Source organism: Lepidochelys olivacea (assembly GCF_965140295.1).
Source record: "Lepidochelys olivacea isolate rLepOli2 genome assembly, chromosome: 4".
Taxonomy (NCBI): Eukaryota; Metazoa; Chordata; order Testudines; family Cheloniidae; genus Lepidochelys; species Lepidochelys olivacea.
In genome coordinates, this window is record NC_140414.1 from 37,155,836 (window position 1) to 37,174,358 (window position 18,523).

Consider the following 18,523-nt stretch of genomic DNA (forward strand, 5'->3'; position numbering starts at 1 on the left):
TCTCTCCTCAAATGAATGGTTGAGCTCAAATGATATTTTAAAATATTGGCTGAAGTCTGTATCAAGAAACAGGAATAGTAATAACTGCTCAGCATCAAGACAGGTTTGCCACAATGAACCAGTAAGGACAGTTATCAGAAACCATAACGATTAAAAAAAACAAACCTACCTATCCTTGGTTACTCTTCAGCTGAATGAATACCCAAAAACCACTCAAAAGTTTTAAATAGTAAATTTTAGAACTAGAGGAGTCCATATGCTTATTCAGCTGTGAAACTGTTAAAACAGCTAACCTTAGTATTACTTGCATTAGTCAACCAAAGTTATTACTTTTCAAAAAGATTTCCTGCCAGGAAATTGCTGATTAATTCCATCACCATTTTTCTTGCCTCCCTACAACCACCTCTTTTTTTTCCTTGAGAGAAAGAGAAAGAAATTATTGCATAGAGTTACCAGTTGCAGCCTTTCCTGCAGCCTCTTCAAGAAAAATCACCAAATATGTTTTACTGTGCCATGGTTAATTTAGCACAGCTTCTCTCTTTATACTGAGGCCAGAAGGATTATATTTACTTAATCAAAGGAAAAGCCATGAGTGAATGAAAGAGTGTTGTCACAGAAGGCCGCCAGGGTTATGTACTGGAAGTCTTGTTTTAATGTAACACATTTTAATAGCTGCATATAATTTTGAGTTTAAACTTATTCCAATAATTTCTCTTTCAAATCCCAACTGCCTTCACAACTACTATACCACTCAAGCTTAATTTGATGCAAGTATAAAGAAAAGGGGTATGTGGATATTATCTTTTTTTCTTAAAGTAAGGAATGAACAAGAAGGAACTAAGTCTTAGAGATGTAATGATAAATGTACTTATTCCTAAGGAATTCTAAAGACAGGACTGGGGCCATAGTGAGATCCTTTATAGTACGTGACCAACAATGAAGTAACAGTTTGCATACTGTCATTCTGGCAGCAGGTTTCAGATGCTTCATTTGCAAAGGAATATAGAACTTCCAGTAGGACTATGCAATCTGTGCCAATGAGACTTGAGTTCACATGCCATATTGTATTTACTGGGCACAGTATTTATTTGATGACTTCACTAACAGGGCACGGGTCTCTAGAGAGTTTATATTTAGACTGATACCTTATTAGAAAAGCTGTAAGAACAGAAGAACAGCCATACTAGGTCAGACCAAAAGATCCATCTAGCCCAGTAACCTGTCTTCCAACAGTGGCCAATGCCAGGTGTCTCAGAGGGAATGAGCAGAACAGGTAATAATCAAGTGATCCATTCCCTGTCACTCATTCCCAGCTTCTGGCAAACAGAGGCTAGGGACACCATCCCTGGCCATCCTGGCTAATAGCCATTGATGGACCTATCCTTCATGAATTTATCTAGTTCTTTTTTTGAACCCTGTTAATAGTCTTGGCCTTCACAATATCCTCTGGCAAGGAGTTCCACATGTTGACTGTGTGTTGTGTGAAGAAATACTTCCTTTTGTTTGTTTTAAACCTGCTGCCTATTAAAAAATTTAGTGATATATGCAGAAGACTGTGAGACCCTACAAACCAGCTTTGAACAGTGGCAATACAGTTTTGAACCCATGGGACTTAGAGCAAACATTGGTAAGACTGAGGCTATGATAACCGAAGGAGGAGAAATCACCATAAAAGGCTATTACAGATCTAAAAGAGTGAAAGAATTTAAATACCTAGGATCAATGGCTGCAATCAGTGGTGTCTTCATGAGTGATGCCTGGCATTGTACCAAAGCTGCTTAGTGCAAATGGCGGAAGCACCCCAGTTCTCTGTGACAAAGAAGATGCTAATAAAGTTAAAAAGTAGAGTGTATAAAACTGTAAGTCAGCCCATCCCAATGTATAGACAGATTTGGCCAGCCACAAGAAAAGAAATCAATATGCTCTCCTCAACAGAAATGAAGATGTTGAGATGGTCAAATGGTTGGACACACTGAGTTAGGAAAAAATTGAGGCTGTGAGGGACCTAATGAGAGTTGCCCCAATTGAAGACACGTTGAGGCAAGACACGCTATGTTGGTATGGACATGTCTAGTAGAGACCTGAAAGGGTTATATTGGTAAGATGGCCCTTGCAATGATCGTAGATAAAAGAAAATCAACAGGGAGGCCAAGTATTTGGTGAACCTTAGAGAGACAGCCAGGTGTGCAGTGATGAGTTTTGGAGGAAGGCTATAAAAACTGCCAACCTGAATAGGAAGTGGCAATAAGGAAAACATCCTAAGGAAGAAATAAACATACTGAAAGAAACTACCAAATATACCATTTCTAGATATGAAGTATTTTTTCAAAATCAATAATTATCAATTAAATAAATCTACTAGAGAATACCAACTATATTCTAAATCTGTTTTATCCACTTTAACATTGTACTACTAGTGAAGTAATAAAATAAAAGTTAAGTTTAAGGCCAAAATGGTAATGTAACTCTGTGTGCATTTTTTGCGATTATAAAAATAGCCTTTGAACAGCTCCTTTCATGAAAAAGTTGAGAATGGCTGGCACTAACGGTAATTGTTTAGCATCTTTTGACCAAGTTAAAAAGGTAGATGCAGGGGAGAGGCTTTTGGGGAATTAGTACATATAGGTTAGAATATGAGACCATGATAGAGCTGTCTCCTCATGGATTTCAGGGAAATTTTCCATATAAAGGCATCAAATACCCATCCCCGATATAAAAAAAGAGCACGTCTACAGCACTCATTTAAAAGCTTGCTGAATTAAAAGTTAATTCTGTAGATCTCCAGAGATCACAGATCAAAGCATATCATTTGCAATTGTATCAGAAGCTTATGCAAGCAGCTATAGGATGTAGATTTTTTTACTTTCTTTTTTTTTTTTAAAGCAAGAATAATTTCTTTTGGAAACTACTAAAATTACCACTAGCAGACAGTCACTATATAGGATTTCAGTCATCTAGAAAAGAAGATTGACATGCATGCCCTTCATATTTTCATCATAATCTACATTCATGAAGTTAAATCATACCTGGAAGCCAAATTACTCACAGACTAAGTAAGCCTGACACTACCCAATACATCCCCTCATCTTTCAAGCTCTCCCAACAGCAAAATATATGCCACCCTTTACTATGCTGAAGGAAAAATGTATTTAACTCATTCCTCAATATGTAAATATTGAGTTCCTCATTCAGGCACATAAAATTAGGGTTACTAGCTCAGCACTCAAGCACTTAACTGAATTTCAAGATCACTAAAATTGTTTTGGCCACTCTCAAACATTCTATATTGTGGAACAGGGAAAGGGAAAAAATTACTTATCTGTAATTCTGCTTCTTTGAAGTTCCCACAGGATTTTCTTAATACTTTCAGCATAAATCTAGAGATTTTGTTTTGTTTTTCTTAAAAGAAGATAATGTTCCTCCCCAATTCAATAAATGGTGAAAGAGAATAAGCCCAAATGAAGAAAAACAAAACTATCAAAACTTGACCAAGAGACATCTTCCCCCCTCCCACCTCCAAGAAAGGAGCAAAGCTCTAAGAAGCTTCCTTAACTTTGAACCACGTTGTTTTGCACTGAGAAACAAAACTGACTCCTTGCTCCAGAATCAAACACATGCTAGCCATGTCATCGTAGAAGTGAGAAATAAGATCAGACAACCACAGAGACACAGTTCTTATTATGACAGCAATAGATAACGAACCAATGCCACAGGAAACAAGAAAAATTACAAGTGCCTTGGATGGTCCAAAACACAACAAATAAACATACAAAAGAAAAGCAACAAAATGCAAGACAAACTTGGAAGCTCCCAAAGCTTTCACTCAACTCTAAGTGGCACAACAAGACTAAAGCATGAGAAAATTGTGCCAACAGTATCTTTAAAGAATGGAGAATACATAGAGGTATGGAAACAAAATTATTCTAAAAGCACAGACTAATGGGGCTGTCACACAAGGAAAATGCTTATTTTCGCCCCTCCTGGAATAAATTATGTAAGAACTAATTTATTTGACCAGTTTTCAGTATTTACTTTACTATTATTCAAAGTATTTTGTAGTGAAGTCCCTGGAGAATTATGACATATTATGGAATACCAGCAAACATAATTAGAAAAATCAAGGATCTACATGATAATGCCAAATGTGCATTTGTAGACAGCAGCACTTGAGTCAATGGTCTGAAATTACAGCTGTAGTAAGGCCAGGTAGGTCTCTACTCTTGCCTGAATTGGTCATTGACCACGTTATGAAGAAAGTAACTACAGAAGGCAACAGAGGAATTTTATGGACAAATAATAAAACACAATTGGATGACCTCATTGTCCTGCTTAGTTCAATACATCACTTAAAGGAAGAAAAGAAACAGCAAAACAAGTTGGTTTGTTCATCAACAAGGCAAAAACAAAATATATGGCTATCACTGTCCCAAAAGTAACCATTAGAATAAACGAAGAAAAAGTCCTTTTGCCTATCTATGGAGTGAAATGTGCAATGATGGGGACCCCATGCTACATGTCAAGCAACAAATAGCAAAAGCAGCAAACAACTTGCATAAACTTGAAAAGATTTAGAAAAATAAAGTGTCTAGCACTGACACAAAGAATTTTTAACACTGGCATAAAATCAGCCTCCCTTATGAAGCAGAGTAAGAAATCTACAACAGAGATTGATAAAAATCAACTCATAAGAACAGCCACACTATGTGAGACCAAAGATCCACCAGCCCAGTATCCTGCCTTCCGACAGCGGCCCACGCCAGGTTCCCCAGAGTGAATGAACAGAACAGGTAATCATCAAGTGATGCATACCCTATCACCCATTCCCAGCTTCTGGCAAACAGAGGCTAGGGACATCATCCCTGCCCATCTTGGCTAATGATGGACCTATCCTCCATGAACTTATCTAGTTCTTTTTTGAACCCTGTTATAGTCTTGGCCTTCACAATATTCTCTGACAAAGAGTGCCACTGGTTGAGTGCATTGTGTGAAGAAATACTTCCCTTTGTTTGTTTTAAACTTGCTGCCTATTAATTTCATTTGGTGACCCTCATTCCAAAGTAAATGCCTGCGGAAGATCTTCAGAGTCGATTGCAAAGAGTTTTTTGCAATGTCAGAATTTCTAAGAAGAGCAAATCGATCTAAAGTATCAAATATGGTAAGAGGATGGAGGTGATATTTAGGGCATGACTTAAGGATGCCACCAACATGGCTTCCACAGCAACTGATAATATGAACACAACCCAGAAAAAGAGGGTGACCTAAAGAAACATTACACAAAATAGAGAAAGAAGTCATATTCCTCAACGTGACACTCAGAAGCCTGAACAGATGAGCACAAGACTGAAATAAATAGCAGAAACTGGTGGACCCCTTGCACCAGAAGGCGTTGGAGGATAAAGAACAGAACAAAAAACTTTTTCCTTCACTGCTCAATTTCTTTTGTTCAGTTCTGCAGTTAAATAATAATCCTGCATGTATTACTTTTTTATATTAATGACATTTAGGAACCTAATTTAGTATCATGTAATTGAAGAACCAAGTAGGAAGAGGAGAACAGAGAGAAGTGAGTTACCCTTGCTTAAAATAAAAGTCTTTTTGATAGATAATGAGCAAAGATGGCAAAGGAAATTATGAGTGACATATGAAAGGAGCTTGGTTTAACTCTAATCATGTTGAAAACTTCCCGCATCTAATTTTGGTACAGGAACCACCCACCCGCCCACACTTTATTTCCACTTTTTGTCCCTAAGCAGTCAGCAGAGTCCCACTAAAAATCTCACTAATGAAAATGTTTCTTCAAAAAAAACTTCACCCCCAATTTAAAAATAAAATGGTCTTACTGCATTTACTGCAGTGTTTTTTGTGGGGTTAAACTGATAGTACTGAAAACAATATCTCCCATCAATCATATACTAAACAATACTGCATTAGCAGGGAGATGGTAAAATCAACTAGATCTCGTCTAGCTCTGGTTTCTGTGATTATGTGAAGCAGCGCCAGTTCATAAAGAACAGGCCCGGTGGACTCACTGTAGACCGAAAACATTCGAAGAGAATTATTATTATTATTATTTTTAATAAAGGCAGCTGAAACCAAATAAAATAAAAAAGACAAGTACAACCTTAAATAAAAAAGGGTAAATGCATAACCTTAATTCTCTGTCATTTCCTAATTTTTGAGAACTTGACTTTGTAACCTTAGTGTTCTTTTAATGTCACTGACCACCCAATATTAAGATTAAAAGCTAAGCTTGGTGCACCTGGCAGGCTCAAAATTGAACCCATGTGAAATGGCATGCAGGCATAACAGATGCTACTCAGTGGTTTGAACTAGTGGAACAGAAAGTCACATGTGCTTTGGTTGAAGAACAGTCTGCAAGTGCAGGTGATCGAGTGGATGCATAATAACTTACCAACTGAGTCAGATTTAAATTCTTAAAGAATTTAATAAGGTGTTTAACAGACGAGATGTGTTAAAGAATACATCACACTGATATAGATCCCAATGTTTTGCCAAAAATACAGACAGATACACAGTGATTAAGGAGTTTGACTGCACCCAAGAAAAGGGGAGGCAAATGTACAAACAAAAAGATCACAAATCAAGAAACCCTTAGAGAGGCTCATGAGCATGCTAACATATCCAAATAAATTCATCCCTAATTTGTCAGTTCAGTGCTCCATTCAGAATACTATTTTAGGAACATATGTAAAGAACTGGACAGAATACCACAAGAAATACTTTTGGGAATTTTACAGAAGAACTGAGACAGACCTATTCTGAGATTCACAGAAGACTTAAGGTCTGAGCTGATGTAAACTCACTTGGGTTCAGGACTTCCCTATAAGCATTTACAATTAGAAGTCATTGATGGGTACAAATTCATTGACCAAAAAAAGTAATCTGGACTTAGAGGGAGAAGGCTAGATACGCATTAATTGAGAGGCTGTTCTCAATATGAGGGGCTACACTGCAGAAAGCACAAAGACAGACAAGGCAGAAGGTGACTGATATACTGCCACCTTTACTTAAAATCTCAAAACCCTGGGGCCAGGGAGGTGAACTAATGGAATGTGTGCGCACCTATTTACATTTAATTTTAAACAGCAAGACACAATAGCAAAAGCAGGTTCATGAGTCAAATAAGAGAGTGGTGGCAGAGTTAAATTTCAAGTTATCTGATGGCACATTTTAAGTTGTGTATCCATTAAGTTAGTGAGTGATGCTAAATTTGATGGTGTTTCTGTGTGTAATGTTCTGTGATCTCACTTCTCAGGAGACACCGTAGCTTGCAAGTTAATACTAGTCACCAACTTGCCACTTGCTCAAGAAGACAGAAACAAAGGTAAAGCATACACCATGTGTTAAGTTTAATGGGTTGGTCAGTTCCTCATGCTAGATAACCTATATAGAAAAAAATAGGACAAGCATTGAAAACTAACCACTTCTTGGGATCTCAAGTTGAGATCTGAAGTTTATATTACCCATTGGCTCAATGAATCAAGCTGAAAAACACTACCAGCTTTCTATGACACTGTAGCTTATGTAAACTAGTAAGATTTCAACATTCACAAATCTGATGTTCATTGGCACATTATTTGTCCAGTCTGGTGGTTTGCTAGGGATAACATGCGCACTTATACAAAACGGGATTCTACTTATACCCTTACAAAGTCTGTGGCAGAAACGTGTTAACAGGATCAAGATACCTCCCCTCAGGAGGATGGCGCTGCTCTGCTAGGATTTTTGGAGAGAGGATGGTTTAAAACTCTGTCCACTCAAAATTTCTGACAGGAGCATTAAGTATATTTTCCTTTCTCCACATTTGAATGAATGAAAAATTGTCCCACTGATCTTGACCAACTTTTCTTCCCCCAAAAATTGGGCACTGACAGTTTCAGCACAAAAGAAATTTGTTAGAATATTTGTATTAGTTCCTCTATCATCTGAGGAAAGAAAAACTATACCCTGAATACAGGTCTGTGAAGAGAAACCCTATAGTTCACACACAGGACATGTTTAGAATGAAAGAAAAAAGTGTAACTTACATGGCATATAGTAAATTGTATACACACTCACTCTCTCTCTCTCTCTCTCTCTCTCCCCCCCCACGGTTTATTACTGCACCCATTGTAGAAAACGGTAAAACACCATTGACTTAAATGGAACAGAACTGGGCAAGTATTCAATACCTCACGTATGCAATACCTCATGTAAGCTACTTTTTGTTGTCGTTGTTTAACATTTTGAACATTCGTAATTACTCACATAAAAGACCAAATGCAAAATATATCTATTGTATAGAAGGAATGCTACAGTTAATTATATTTTACAATATAGCTCCAACTCCAATTTCTTTAGTTACAAAAGTGTTTGATTTCTATATTAAGAAAATTAGCTTTAGATAATGAATAAACAAGTTTTGACTAATGTTATTCTTACATCGTGTTTTCACTAAAATACATTTTGTTTTAGAAATAAACCTCTGGTAGAGAATTAAAAGGAAAACTCGGAAGCTAGTAAATGCCCCAAAGTATACTATCTTATACATGGCAAGAGAGAAACTACTTTTTAAAAGGTTCTGTTTGTTAATGCTAGTGTGTTTTACTACTCCATCACCTACCCTTGTTCAGTATACCTTCATTATAGCACATGGGTTTCTCATGGAAAGTTTGAGCCCACTGTCTTGATTCAAAGCAGAGAACATGCATCCCTTGATGCCCTGGTCATGTGCAGCTTTTAAACTCAAACCATAGGAAAGACTTTAGAAGACCTGCACCCATCTGTAAGTCCAGGTTTTTTAAAAGCGATAGCTATATGGAAGTTATCTTTTTCTCTACAGTATCTTTCATACTGTAATTTCACCCCAAGAACTGCATTCTTTCCAGAACAGAATGAAGAAATCTAATCGAGTAGACAATAGTTCACAAGCGCAAATAAAAGTTACTCATCCAAGACAGTCAGATCATGTTTTCCACCAAGCAAATAAGCAGCTGCAGACATAGCCTGCTTCCTATCAAAGAGTCCATGTACAACATACTATACCTCTGTATCTCTGATGGTTCGCTGGTAGTTTTTTAAACATAACTTTCAAAATGTATGAAAACTGTTTTGTATTAAAGAAAGAAATATGCATAGACTGTCCTAGTCACAAATTTAAGACCAATCCAGAAACACTACTGGAGGTGCCAGAAGTCTGCTAAATGTCTGAATGCTACATTTGTTGGCATTTTTATTATTAAGGATACAAGTGCAGATCAACTTCATCAAAGAATGAAAAAGAAAACCACTTCAAGTATGACATGCAAGGAAAAATACACATAATTCATATTATAACATCAATGAAGTGTTGTTTATAGCTTCTTTAATATTGTCTGGAAAAATGATCCCAAAGGAATAGTTCTAAAATAGCTTTAAAAAAAAAAAAAGTTAATTTCCCATCTTTTAATATCTTAACTTGTCATCTGTTGGTATCAAAGTGGTGGTAAGCAGACATAACTTTACAAACCTAATATAGCTTTAAACAATGGTGAGAACTGACCTTACTGAACTTGATGGACTTTGGAATTTTATTATTCCCCCTTCAGATTTTTCAGGTATTTTGTTTAGCTCATTTTGAAGATGTTTGAGAAGCATATTCACAAGAACCCTTACATACACAGGCATTGCTACAGGCAATTCACTAGATGCTTAGGGCCAAGTTTTTGGGGCCTAATCTCTGCACATACAAATCAGGAGTGCAACTATTGTGTATACAAATGCCAGGCCCTTTAAAAAAAACTGGTAGTAAGATGTCTCCAGAAGATACTTCTCAAAACTGATTTTGTGTTAGCAATTGTTAAGAAAATTAAAGCTACAGTGAGGAAAACTACACTGCAAGTTACTATGATTAGGTGAAAAAGAAACTATTATCTAGATCATGCCTTCCCATACTGAGAAGCCCATAAACACTACCTCTAGAAACTGAATGGGTTATAGAATAATCTACTTGTACATGTTCTCTCAAGAGGACAAAATTGGTGGACAGGTGTGGCATAAAAAGAGGACATGGCTGCCCAAATGCTCCAGGATAAGAAAGTCACCAGAGACTCCCACATCAATGCCTATCACTAGACCATTGCTATTGCTTACCTTCCTGATGGCACTACAGTTTCAAATGGAGCTGTGCTGCTGCTACCAGAATCCCATGTGATGTCATCACAGCAGCCAGGAAGAGAACTCACAGGAATTAATGCTGCTTCAAACAGTACTAGTTCCAGGTGAACTATCCATATGAATATTTCCATGGTAAACAAGGGAGAATACTGAAGAGAGTAGACGGTCTAACTCCAAACCTTCCTGCACCTGGCTCCACCCCAAAAATTCTACAAAGCCTGGCCACGCCAAAGCAGTGGCAGGGGAATTCTAAGAGTTTCCAAATGTGTGAAGGTGGCACTCTCTCCCTTCTCTACTCCCACCATGCAGCATGATCTTTCAGTTTTTCACCTCCTCTCCTCAGAGTGGAGGGATCTGAACTATTACCACACAAATAAGAGTTATTTTAATTAGATTTTGAGAGACCAGATGAGTTGGAGTAACAATCCATTTTACAGATGCTTAGAAGAGAGGCAAGATGGGTGAGGTAATACATTTTATTGGACCAAATACTGTTGGTGGAAGGGACAAGCTTGAGCTTCACAAAGCTCTTCTTCAGGTCTAGAAAAGGTAATATGAGTGTCTGAGCTAAACAGAAGTTAGGACACTCATACTAGTTAGGATACTCATTTGCAGCTCCAATCATAAAAGAAAGTTCTATCAAGCTTTCTGATTGTTATTTATGTTACAACAATCCCTGGAAGACCCATTGCATAGCCACATAGTGAAAGACAACCCATGCTGCAGAACATACTCAAACAGAAAAGACAAAGGATGGAAAAAAAGATTATCATCCCCATTTTACAGATGGGTAACTGAGGCCAGAAAGAGAAAGTGATTGATCTAAACACACACGGCGTCAGTGGCTGAGCCTGGAACTCAGCAATGACTAACTGAAACTCCCGTCTCCTGAGTTCCAGTCATTGCTATGGAGGCCAACCCTCCCCAACACAAGTAAAGGCTAATCAACAGTCTGGAATAGGCTAGTTCATGACTCAGCAGTTAACAATACAGGGAACTAATATTGTTGTTTTCTAGAGATGAACAACTGCTTTGGTATTTAAAACACAGCAGGCTCCCGAGACATATGACAAACCAGAGAATATAGAAAAAAAGAGAGATAGGACGGAACAAAGCCAACCAGTGTTCTGGACCACACCTCTGCAGTGTTATAGGATAGTGCATGGAAGCCTAATATGCAATCCCAACTCAGTACTTCAAAAGGTGACAATATTGCCAAGTTCCTGCCAATGTGCCCCAGGGAAATTCTTTCCCATCCACAAATTTGGAGAACAGTTTATTCATAGATTCCAAGGCCAGAAGGGACCATTGTGATCACCCAGTCTGAGTTCTTGTATAACACAGGCCATACAACTTCCCCCAAATAATTCCTAGAGCATGTCTTTTAGACAAACATCCAATTTTGATTTAAAAATTGTCAGTGGTGGAGAATCCATCACTGGTTAGCCATAAGGACTCTTGACCATTTGCACAGGATTCTTCTCCTAACCCCACTCACACCTCGATCCACTGTTGGAAGTTGTTCATTTATTCTCCACTTCTGCTAAGGGGATTCTGAAAGTCGCAGGATGTGAGGCATTTGCCCATATGTGATAGGAAGGAAGTTCTCAGAACTTTTGTTCTGTTTCATTGGGAGGTATCTGGAACCTAATGTGTGTGTGAGCGTGCGTGTGCACACATTTGACTGGCTTTTTCTAGTGTCTTAAGGTCCTGTGTAGCCATGCTGTACATTCTATGGAAATGTCGTCATAAATGCAATGTAATGTTGTTCCTCTCTGAATCTATCGACTCCTGGTACTGCCTGAACCGTACCCCATGACTAACATAACTGAGATATTTTTAATTTGTCTCCCAGGCTATAGTGAGCATGGAAGGGATAGTTTTGTCTCTGTCTCTTGACAGAGTCTGGCCTGAGCCATAGGACAGTGGTGGTAAGTATCGGCACTTTGCAGGCAGCCCTTCATCATTTAAACTCTCCTTTAAAATAAGAATTAAATTTCTAATCCTTCAGGTTCTGGAAATCTCCATTTCACACAGAAAAAATTAAGACTGTATGAGTCCAGCAGCGTGGTCAGCCCCAGGGCCAGCAGCAGCGGCTCCATACTCCCATTTCCCAGTACAAGTAGTTACCACACTGTGCTTATCCCACAACAGAGCAGAGCCCAGGAGTCCAAAAAACTTAATTCTGATGAACACCTCCCACCCCCCAGGGTATGAGGTCCTGGTCAAACTTTGAGGATAGTTAACCTTAAACATGAAGGATGCTCTTGTTCACTTTTTTAGAAAAAAATGTAAATCAGACTGTAAGTAATGTATGCCGTAAGTGATGCATGACTTTAGATGATTAACTGCAAATAACTACCAGACAGCTGGACAGCCTGTTGTTTTGCAACATGTATGGAAAGCTCGACAGTCCACAATGGTAGGTCTTGAATTTCAACACTAACCTAATAGAAGATTTCCTGCTGACTTTACATCAAAGTGTGGTACAGGTGCAAAGGACTTAGTTTCTGGCAAGTGTGGGAAAAATCTAGAAACCATAAGAGCAGCTTCTCCATTCCATAAACAGTTTATGAAATTAATTACAATAGCATACTCATCAGCTCTGGGTATTAAATGTGCTCTGCTATCATAGACTAATGCAATCAGAATACGTGGAAAAAGCCAAACAGTTCTCTATAAAGCTAATAGACATAGACAGATCAAATAACTGGGAATTGCTCCTGTCCAAATTATTTCTGGCTATTGATGAGTCTCACAAAGGACAAGTAAAGGGAAAATATTTGTCTTAGTCTAACTGGAAACGTTGCTTGAAGAGAACTTATCTTTTAGCTTCTACTACATATGCTATCAACTGCAACGTTTGAAGCAGAAGCACCTACTATACTGAGGATATAGGAATTACTTTCCATTTCATAATCTCGTTATTTCTTTAAAAATTCCTGTTTGGAAATAAATTTCAATACCTGAACTCAGATTTACTTTAACGTCTCAGTAGAAACTTTTCAGCATTTTTGTGTTAATGGAAAAAAATCCAAACCCCTACATCATATTTCCTCCCCACTCAAAAAAACCCACCCAAAAAACAAAAACAAAAACACACCACACAAACTTCTCCCATTTTTGGGACAAGGCCACAGCAAAAATGGCTGAAATTCTGAATACTAATGCAGTTAGCCATTACTGAGGATGAACTTTGCCTGTTGTGAAGACAAACCATAACAACTGAACAAAGTTAGGGAATTTCAAAAATGAGGTACTAAGATACCTAGCAAATCTTCAAGTGCTGTAAAAATGAACAGTAGTCGAGGGGCTTGAGAAATGCATTGCACAAGCAAATGAGCCAGTTGCCACTGCTGCAAAAGCTATTACTTAATTGAGAAGATTTTTAGAGAAGACTGAGGCTATTTCTCTAAAAGGAGAGAAAACAGGATTTTGTTTTTGATTTTTTTTTGGAGGGCTGGGAGAGGGTTGTTTGAACAACTGTTTTATTGTTGCTGGGGTTATTGTAAAATTAACTGCCAAGGCACCTACGCCTTTGTACAGGCATCTTTTTATTATTTAATTCAAAACAAATAGCTATTTTGTTTTAAGTGGACTTTTCTCAAAACTAGCTCACAGGCAGTAGTCAATCTGTGCTCCCTCGCATCCCACACTAAAACATTCGTTTCTGGGAGGACCATGAGAGAGTGGTACAGTAGAGCAAGGTGGGGAGGGGGGAGGTTTTCCTCCTGCTTTAATTATTTCTAGAGCTTTGTAGGACTATGAAAGGGACTGATCCAAAGCCCACCAAAGTTAATGGAAAGTTTTCCATCGAGTTTGATGGGCACTGGATCAGGCCCCATATGAATACACAGCATATATACAGGTATGAAAGCATTAAAGTTAAGGTTCTGCATTCAACCTTTAACTTTGCTCCTTAAAAGATATGGTGTTTAATTACCTTACAGAGTACCAAAAACTTTATAATATTTGAGAATTAGTATTTAATTATGTAAATACTGTATTGTAATACTTATGGATATGCACAAAGGGAAAATGGCATGTTCATTCTTTACCGTCACAGATACAGACCAGCATGGTTAACTGTGCAACCTTAGAGTTAACAATGAATTATTATGGAAATATAATATGGACACATAGTGCCCACAGAAACTACTTAACTCACATAATAAATAGATTTCAGAGTAGCAGCGAGGATGGTTCATGTTGTATATAAACCTTCTACATATACAGATAAAGTCAGATTTATGTGCTAAGTCATAGGAACATATCTGGATAGTACCTTACCTGAAATATGCCCTTCTGGAACTACTAACGATAATATTTATTTCCTTACAGTAATTACTTTAAAGTTGCAATAAAAGTCACAGTAGTGACCATGGAATGCATTACTGTAGTATCTTCAATGACCAAACTTGATGGAGATCTTCACATTAGAACTGTGGTGTGTGAGTTTTTGCACACAGCTACATTTATATTACTTGTGTAGAAATGTATTGTGAACTTTTTTGTATTTGTATCAGAACTGCATTTTGCAAATGTGATATACCTGGCATAAAAATGAGCAGAGAAGCAATTAATATTTTTAATGCATAGAAATGCAAACGAAAGATATCAGAATAAACTGTTTATAATTACTTTTCCTTGAAAGTGGTATTTTCATCAAGAAGATTAAACCTCAACTGCCAAATCTTTGTAAACACTGTTTTTACATTTTAATTTATGTAAATTCTAACCCCTTCTCTTAACTTTCACTCTATTCCAAACAGCATTTATTAAAATAAAAACAAGGTTTAGTGTGCAGAAAAGTATTTCTTAATTTTAAATTTTGTTTAAAATTCTTCACCTTTTAGACTCTGAAGAAATATACACAAACCCTCCTAAGCAAGTGTTAAGTCCGGTAGACAGTGCTTTAAGGGTTAAACATTAGCCAATATAAGTATTAAATTCATATGGACCTATAAAAGTAGTTTGTTTTGTTAAAGAAAATTTGTGTCTGGACTTTAAATGATAAGGTATCTGAAGCTTTTAATTAGTGTGTTCTCTTCCTGTGTTTTCCCTGATACTGTACCTCACAGGTTTCCTGTCTCGCAGCAAATCTTCCAGACTCTTTTCACAGTGTTCAGCAGTCACCACCAGCCTCTCTAATTAAAAGAATATACCAACAGCAATTTTAGAATCCGGACACACAGCATTATCTCAACATTTCATAAGCTAGTGACTAAGAGAATGCCTTATTTTAAAGAACTGTAAATATCTTGGCATACACTGAATATAGCCACATTATACATCCTTCAAAATGCTTACAATTCAGATTGCACAGAAACAAAATTGCTTTATTTTTATATATAAAATACAGCAGATTTTTTTAAATGCTCACAGATAAATTTAAAACACCAAGACCTGTCACCTTTTCAATTGTTACTAAAGAAACATTTTTGCGAATAGTGAAGACTACCTATATTAGAGATGCCTCCATGTTTAATTTTCACTACAACATACCTTTCTGACAGCTTTCTGTAATATGAAACACACTTGCAAAAACAAAAATACTTTCCAAGAACATATCAAAATTCACCAAACATTGACCTTGCTATTTTTAATGAGAGGAATGCTCTGCACCTGCCAGGCATATTAGTGTCAGCCTAGTCACCATACTATTTTAGTAGGAAAGTGTTAGTTTATTTGGAAGTATAACCTTAAATAGTTATAACAGAGTTATCACAGAGTACAAGCACAATACATCCATTGTTTCTGCCTTGATAGTTAATAGTTTGAAAAAGGGCTGTGAAACAATTAAAAAAAATAATCGTGCAGTTAATCACACTGCTAAACAATAATAGAATACCATTTATTTAAATAGTTTTGGATGTTTTTCTACATTTTCAAATATATTGATTTCAATTACAACACAGTATACAAAGTAGACATTGCTCTCTTTATACTGTTATTTTTTATTACAAATATTGGCACTGTAAAAATGATAAACAAAATAAATAGTATTTTTCAATACACCTCGTACAAATACTGTAGTACAATCTCTTTATGGTGAAAGTGCAACTTACAAATATAGGGTTTTTTTTGTTACATAACTGCACTCAACAACAAAACAATGTAAAACTTTAAAGCCTACAAGTCCACTCAGTCCAACTCCTTGTTCAGCCCATTACTAAGAGAAACAAGTTTGTTTACATTTACGTGAGATAAGGCTGCCTGCTTCTTATTTACAATGTCACCTAACAGTGAAAACAGGAGGTTGCATGGCAACTTCCATGAAAAAGAGATTGCACTACAGTACTTGTATTAGCTGAACTGAAAAATACTATTCTTTTTGTTTTTTACAGTGCAAATATTTTTAATCATAAATAAATATAAAGTGAGCACTGCACACTTTGTGTTCTGTGTTGTAATTGAAATCAATATATTTGAAAATGCAGAAATCATCCAAAAATATTTTAATGATATTCTATTATTGTTTAACAGCGCGATTAATAACGATTAATTTTTTTAATCGATTGACAGCCCTAGTTTCTACTTTAAAGTCAATTTGCCTTACAAAATTCACACTCCTTTTTAAGATTCAAGACATAATAGAAGATTGGGAGGGAATTGCTGGGCTCTCCTTCTGTAGAACATATTTCTTTTAAAGGTTAAAGATTAAAAGAAAGGCTAAAGAAATTAAAATATGTAAAAAAATTGAGACAAATTGATGAATTCCAGAAACCCACAAGGCAAGTGAATGAAGAAATCTGCAGATTTCAATGAAAAAAAAATTGGACGGGCAGGGAGGGGCAGTGAAAGAAAAGAGAGCGATGAGAACTTTGTGAAAAAGAAAAGGAAATACCTAAAAGTTATCACTCCTTGTTATGTGGATAACCAGATTACAGAGACCTTCAGCCAAACCACCTACATCTGCTTTTATGGAGCATTAAGGTAGCCATGTCAGACTCAGAATATTAAAGAGACAGGGTGAGTGAGATAATATCTTTTTACTGGACCAACATCTGTTGGCGAAAGAGACAAGCTTTCGAGTTACACAGAGCTCTTCTTCAGGTATGGGAAAGTTACTAAGAGTGACACTTGTCTCTTTCATCAACAGACGGTCCAATAAAAGATATCACCTCACCCACCTTGTCTCTCTTACATGTGCTTTTGTTATGTGTAATGACAGAGCAATAAGACTGCTACAGAGTCAGTCCAGATAGAGCCACACTGCTGTCCTGAAAACAAAATGTGCACGCTTTCTCCAAAGTAAGCCACAAAGGAAAAATTTTTACTGGGGCAGTTAACTTCAAACATCAACAAAATCATTACTGTAAAATATCTTCTTGCATAAAAATGCAATTTCCCTAGGAAAGAAAACACTCACCATGCTTTCCTCTAGAAATGTCCACATACTGACAAAGTCTGGGATGAGTGATTGTCTTAAGGATTTGAAAACGGCCCAAAATTTTGATGGAGTTTGGTGTCAGAGGAAGACCATTGCTTCCACAAACATCGTGTGGCAGAGCTGAAGCAAAGAAAGTGGAGGCACCCATCACAGCATCCTTCAAGGGAAACATTTTTTCCCCTTAAATTCTTCCAAGCAGTGCACACGCCTGAAAAGAAAATGAAGAATTTCACCTAAAATCTGAAGTATGGCAAAAAGGGTTTTGTGATTAACAAATTATTAATACTGCCAAAATATTAGATAGAATAGATTTAAAGTAATAAAGCCACTAAAGCATAATTCTTAGTAAAACAAAAAAAATACACTTGTGCATCAGTTATCACAATTATGCAGCCCTGTTGCATTACAAAAGTAATAGGGAAGCTAGACAGTGTTAAACAATGTTCAGGGATTAAAATAAACTTTAGATTTATAGTGAAGACTGTGTTAATATCAAGTTAAATAAAGCAACCAACAAAAGAAGCTAAGCAGTCTTAAAATAAAACAGAGTCTGCATTATCTTGATGGTTAAGGATGGATTTTAAATGGAATGAAAGAAAAATATATTCTTAAAACCACACCACATACTAGCAAACCACAAGTTACGTTTCTCAAAATTCAACACTGTTTGTTGAGGTGTCCTTAGTACCGCAGATAACCCTTCATCACTGGAGTATATTAACATCTCATAAGTATCCAAAAATAGAAAATAAGAGTTTCTCTTCCCCCTCCCCACTTCTTTCCCAGCCAAGTATGAGAAACAGCTTGATTAGGTGGTAGGTTTGGTTTGCTTCTTTATGTTCATGTGTAAGAGTGGCAGTGAAGTGTCCGTATGTGAAAAAGTTATTGGAAACACCGATTCAAAGAAATGCGTTTTGCTTTTAGTTCCAGAAGTGGTGAGTTCCATCATCATTCTTATCTCTTGGGGAAGCAAGT

At 36.8% G+C, this 18,523-nt stretch overlaps 1 protein-coding gene across 5 annotated transcripts in view; it reads right to left on the reverse strand.

Annotated features, from left to right (window-relative positions):
• The window catches only part of TBCK (TBC1 domain containing kinase), a 210,826-nt gene that overhangs the window by 177,084 nt on the left and 15,219 nt on the right, over positions 1-18,523 (reverse strand). For all 5 annotated transcript variants that reach the window (XR_014711230.1, XR_014711231.1, XM_084625510.1 and 2 more), the window contains exons 2-3: positions 17,528-17,756; positions 15,230-15,302 (exon numbers count right to left, since the gene is read on the reverse strand). Coding sequence is in view for 3 of the 5 variants with exons in the window: in XM_084625510.1 (XP_084481636.1) it covers positions 15,230-15,302; positions 17,528-17,720 (266 nt within the window). In the remaining 2 variants the exon portion in view is untranslated. The remainder of the gene's footprint in view (positions 1-15,229; positions 15,303-17,527; positions 17,757-18,523) is intronic.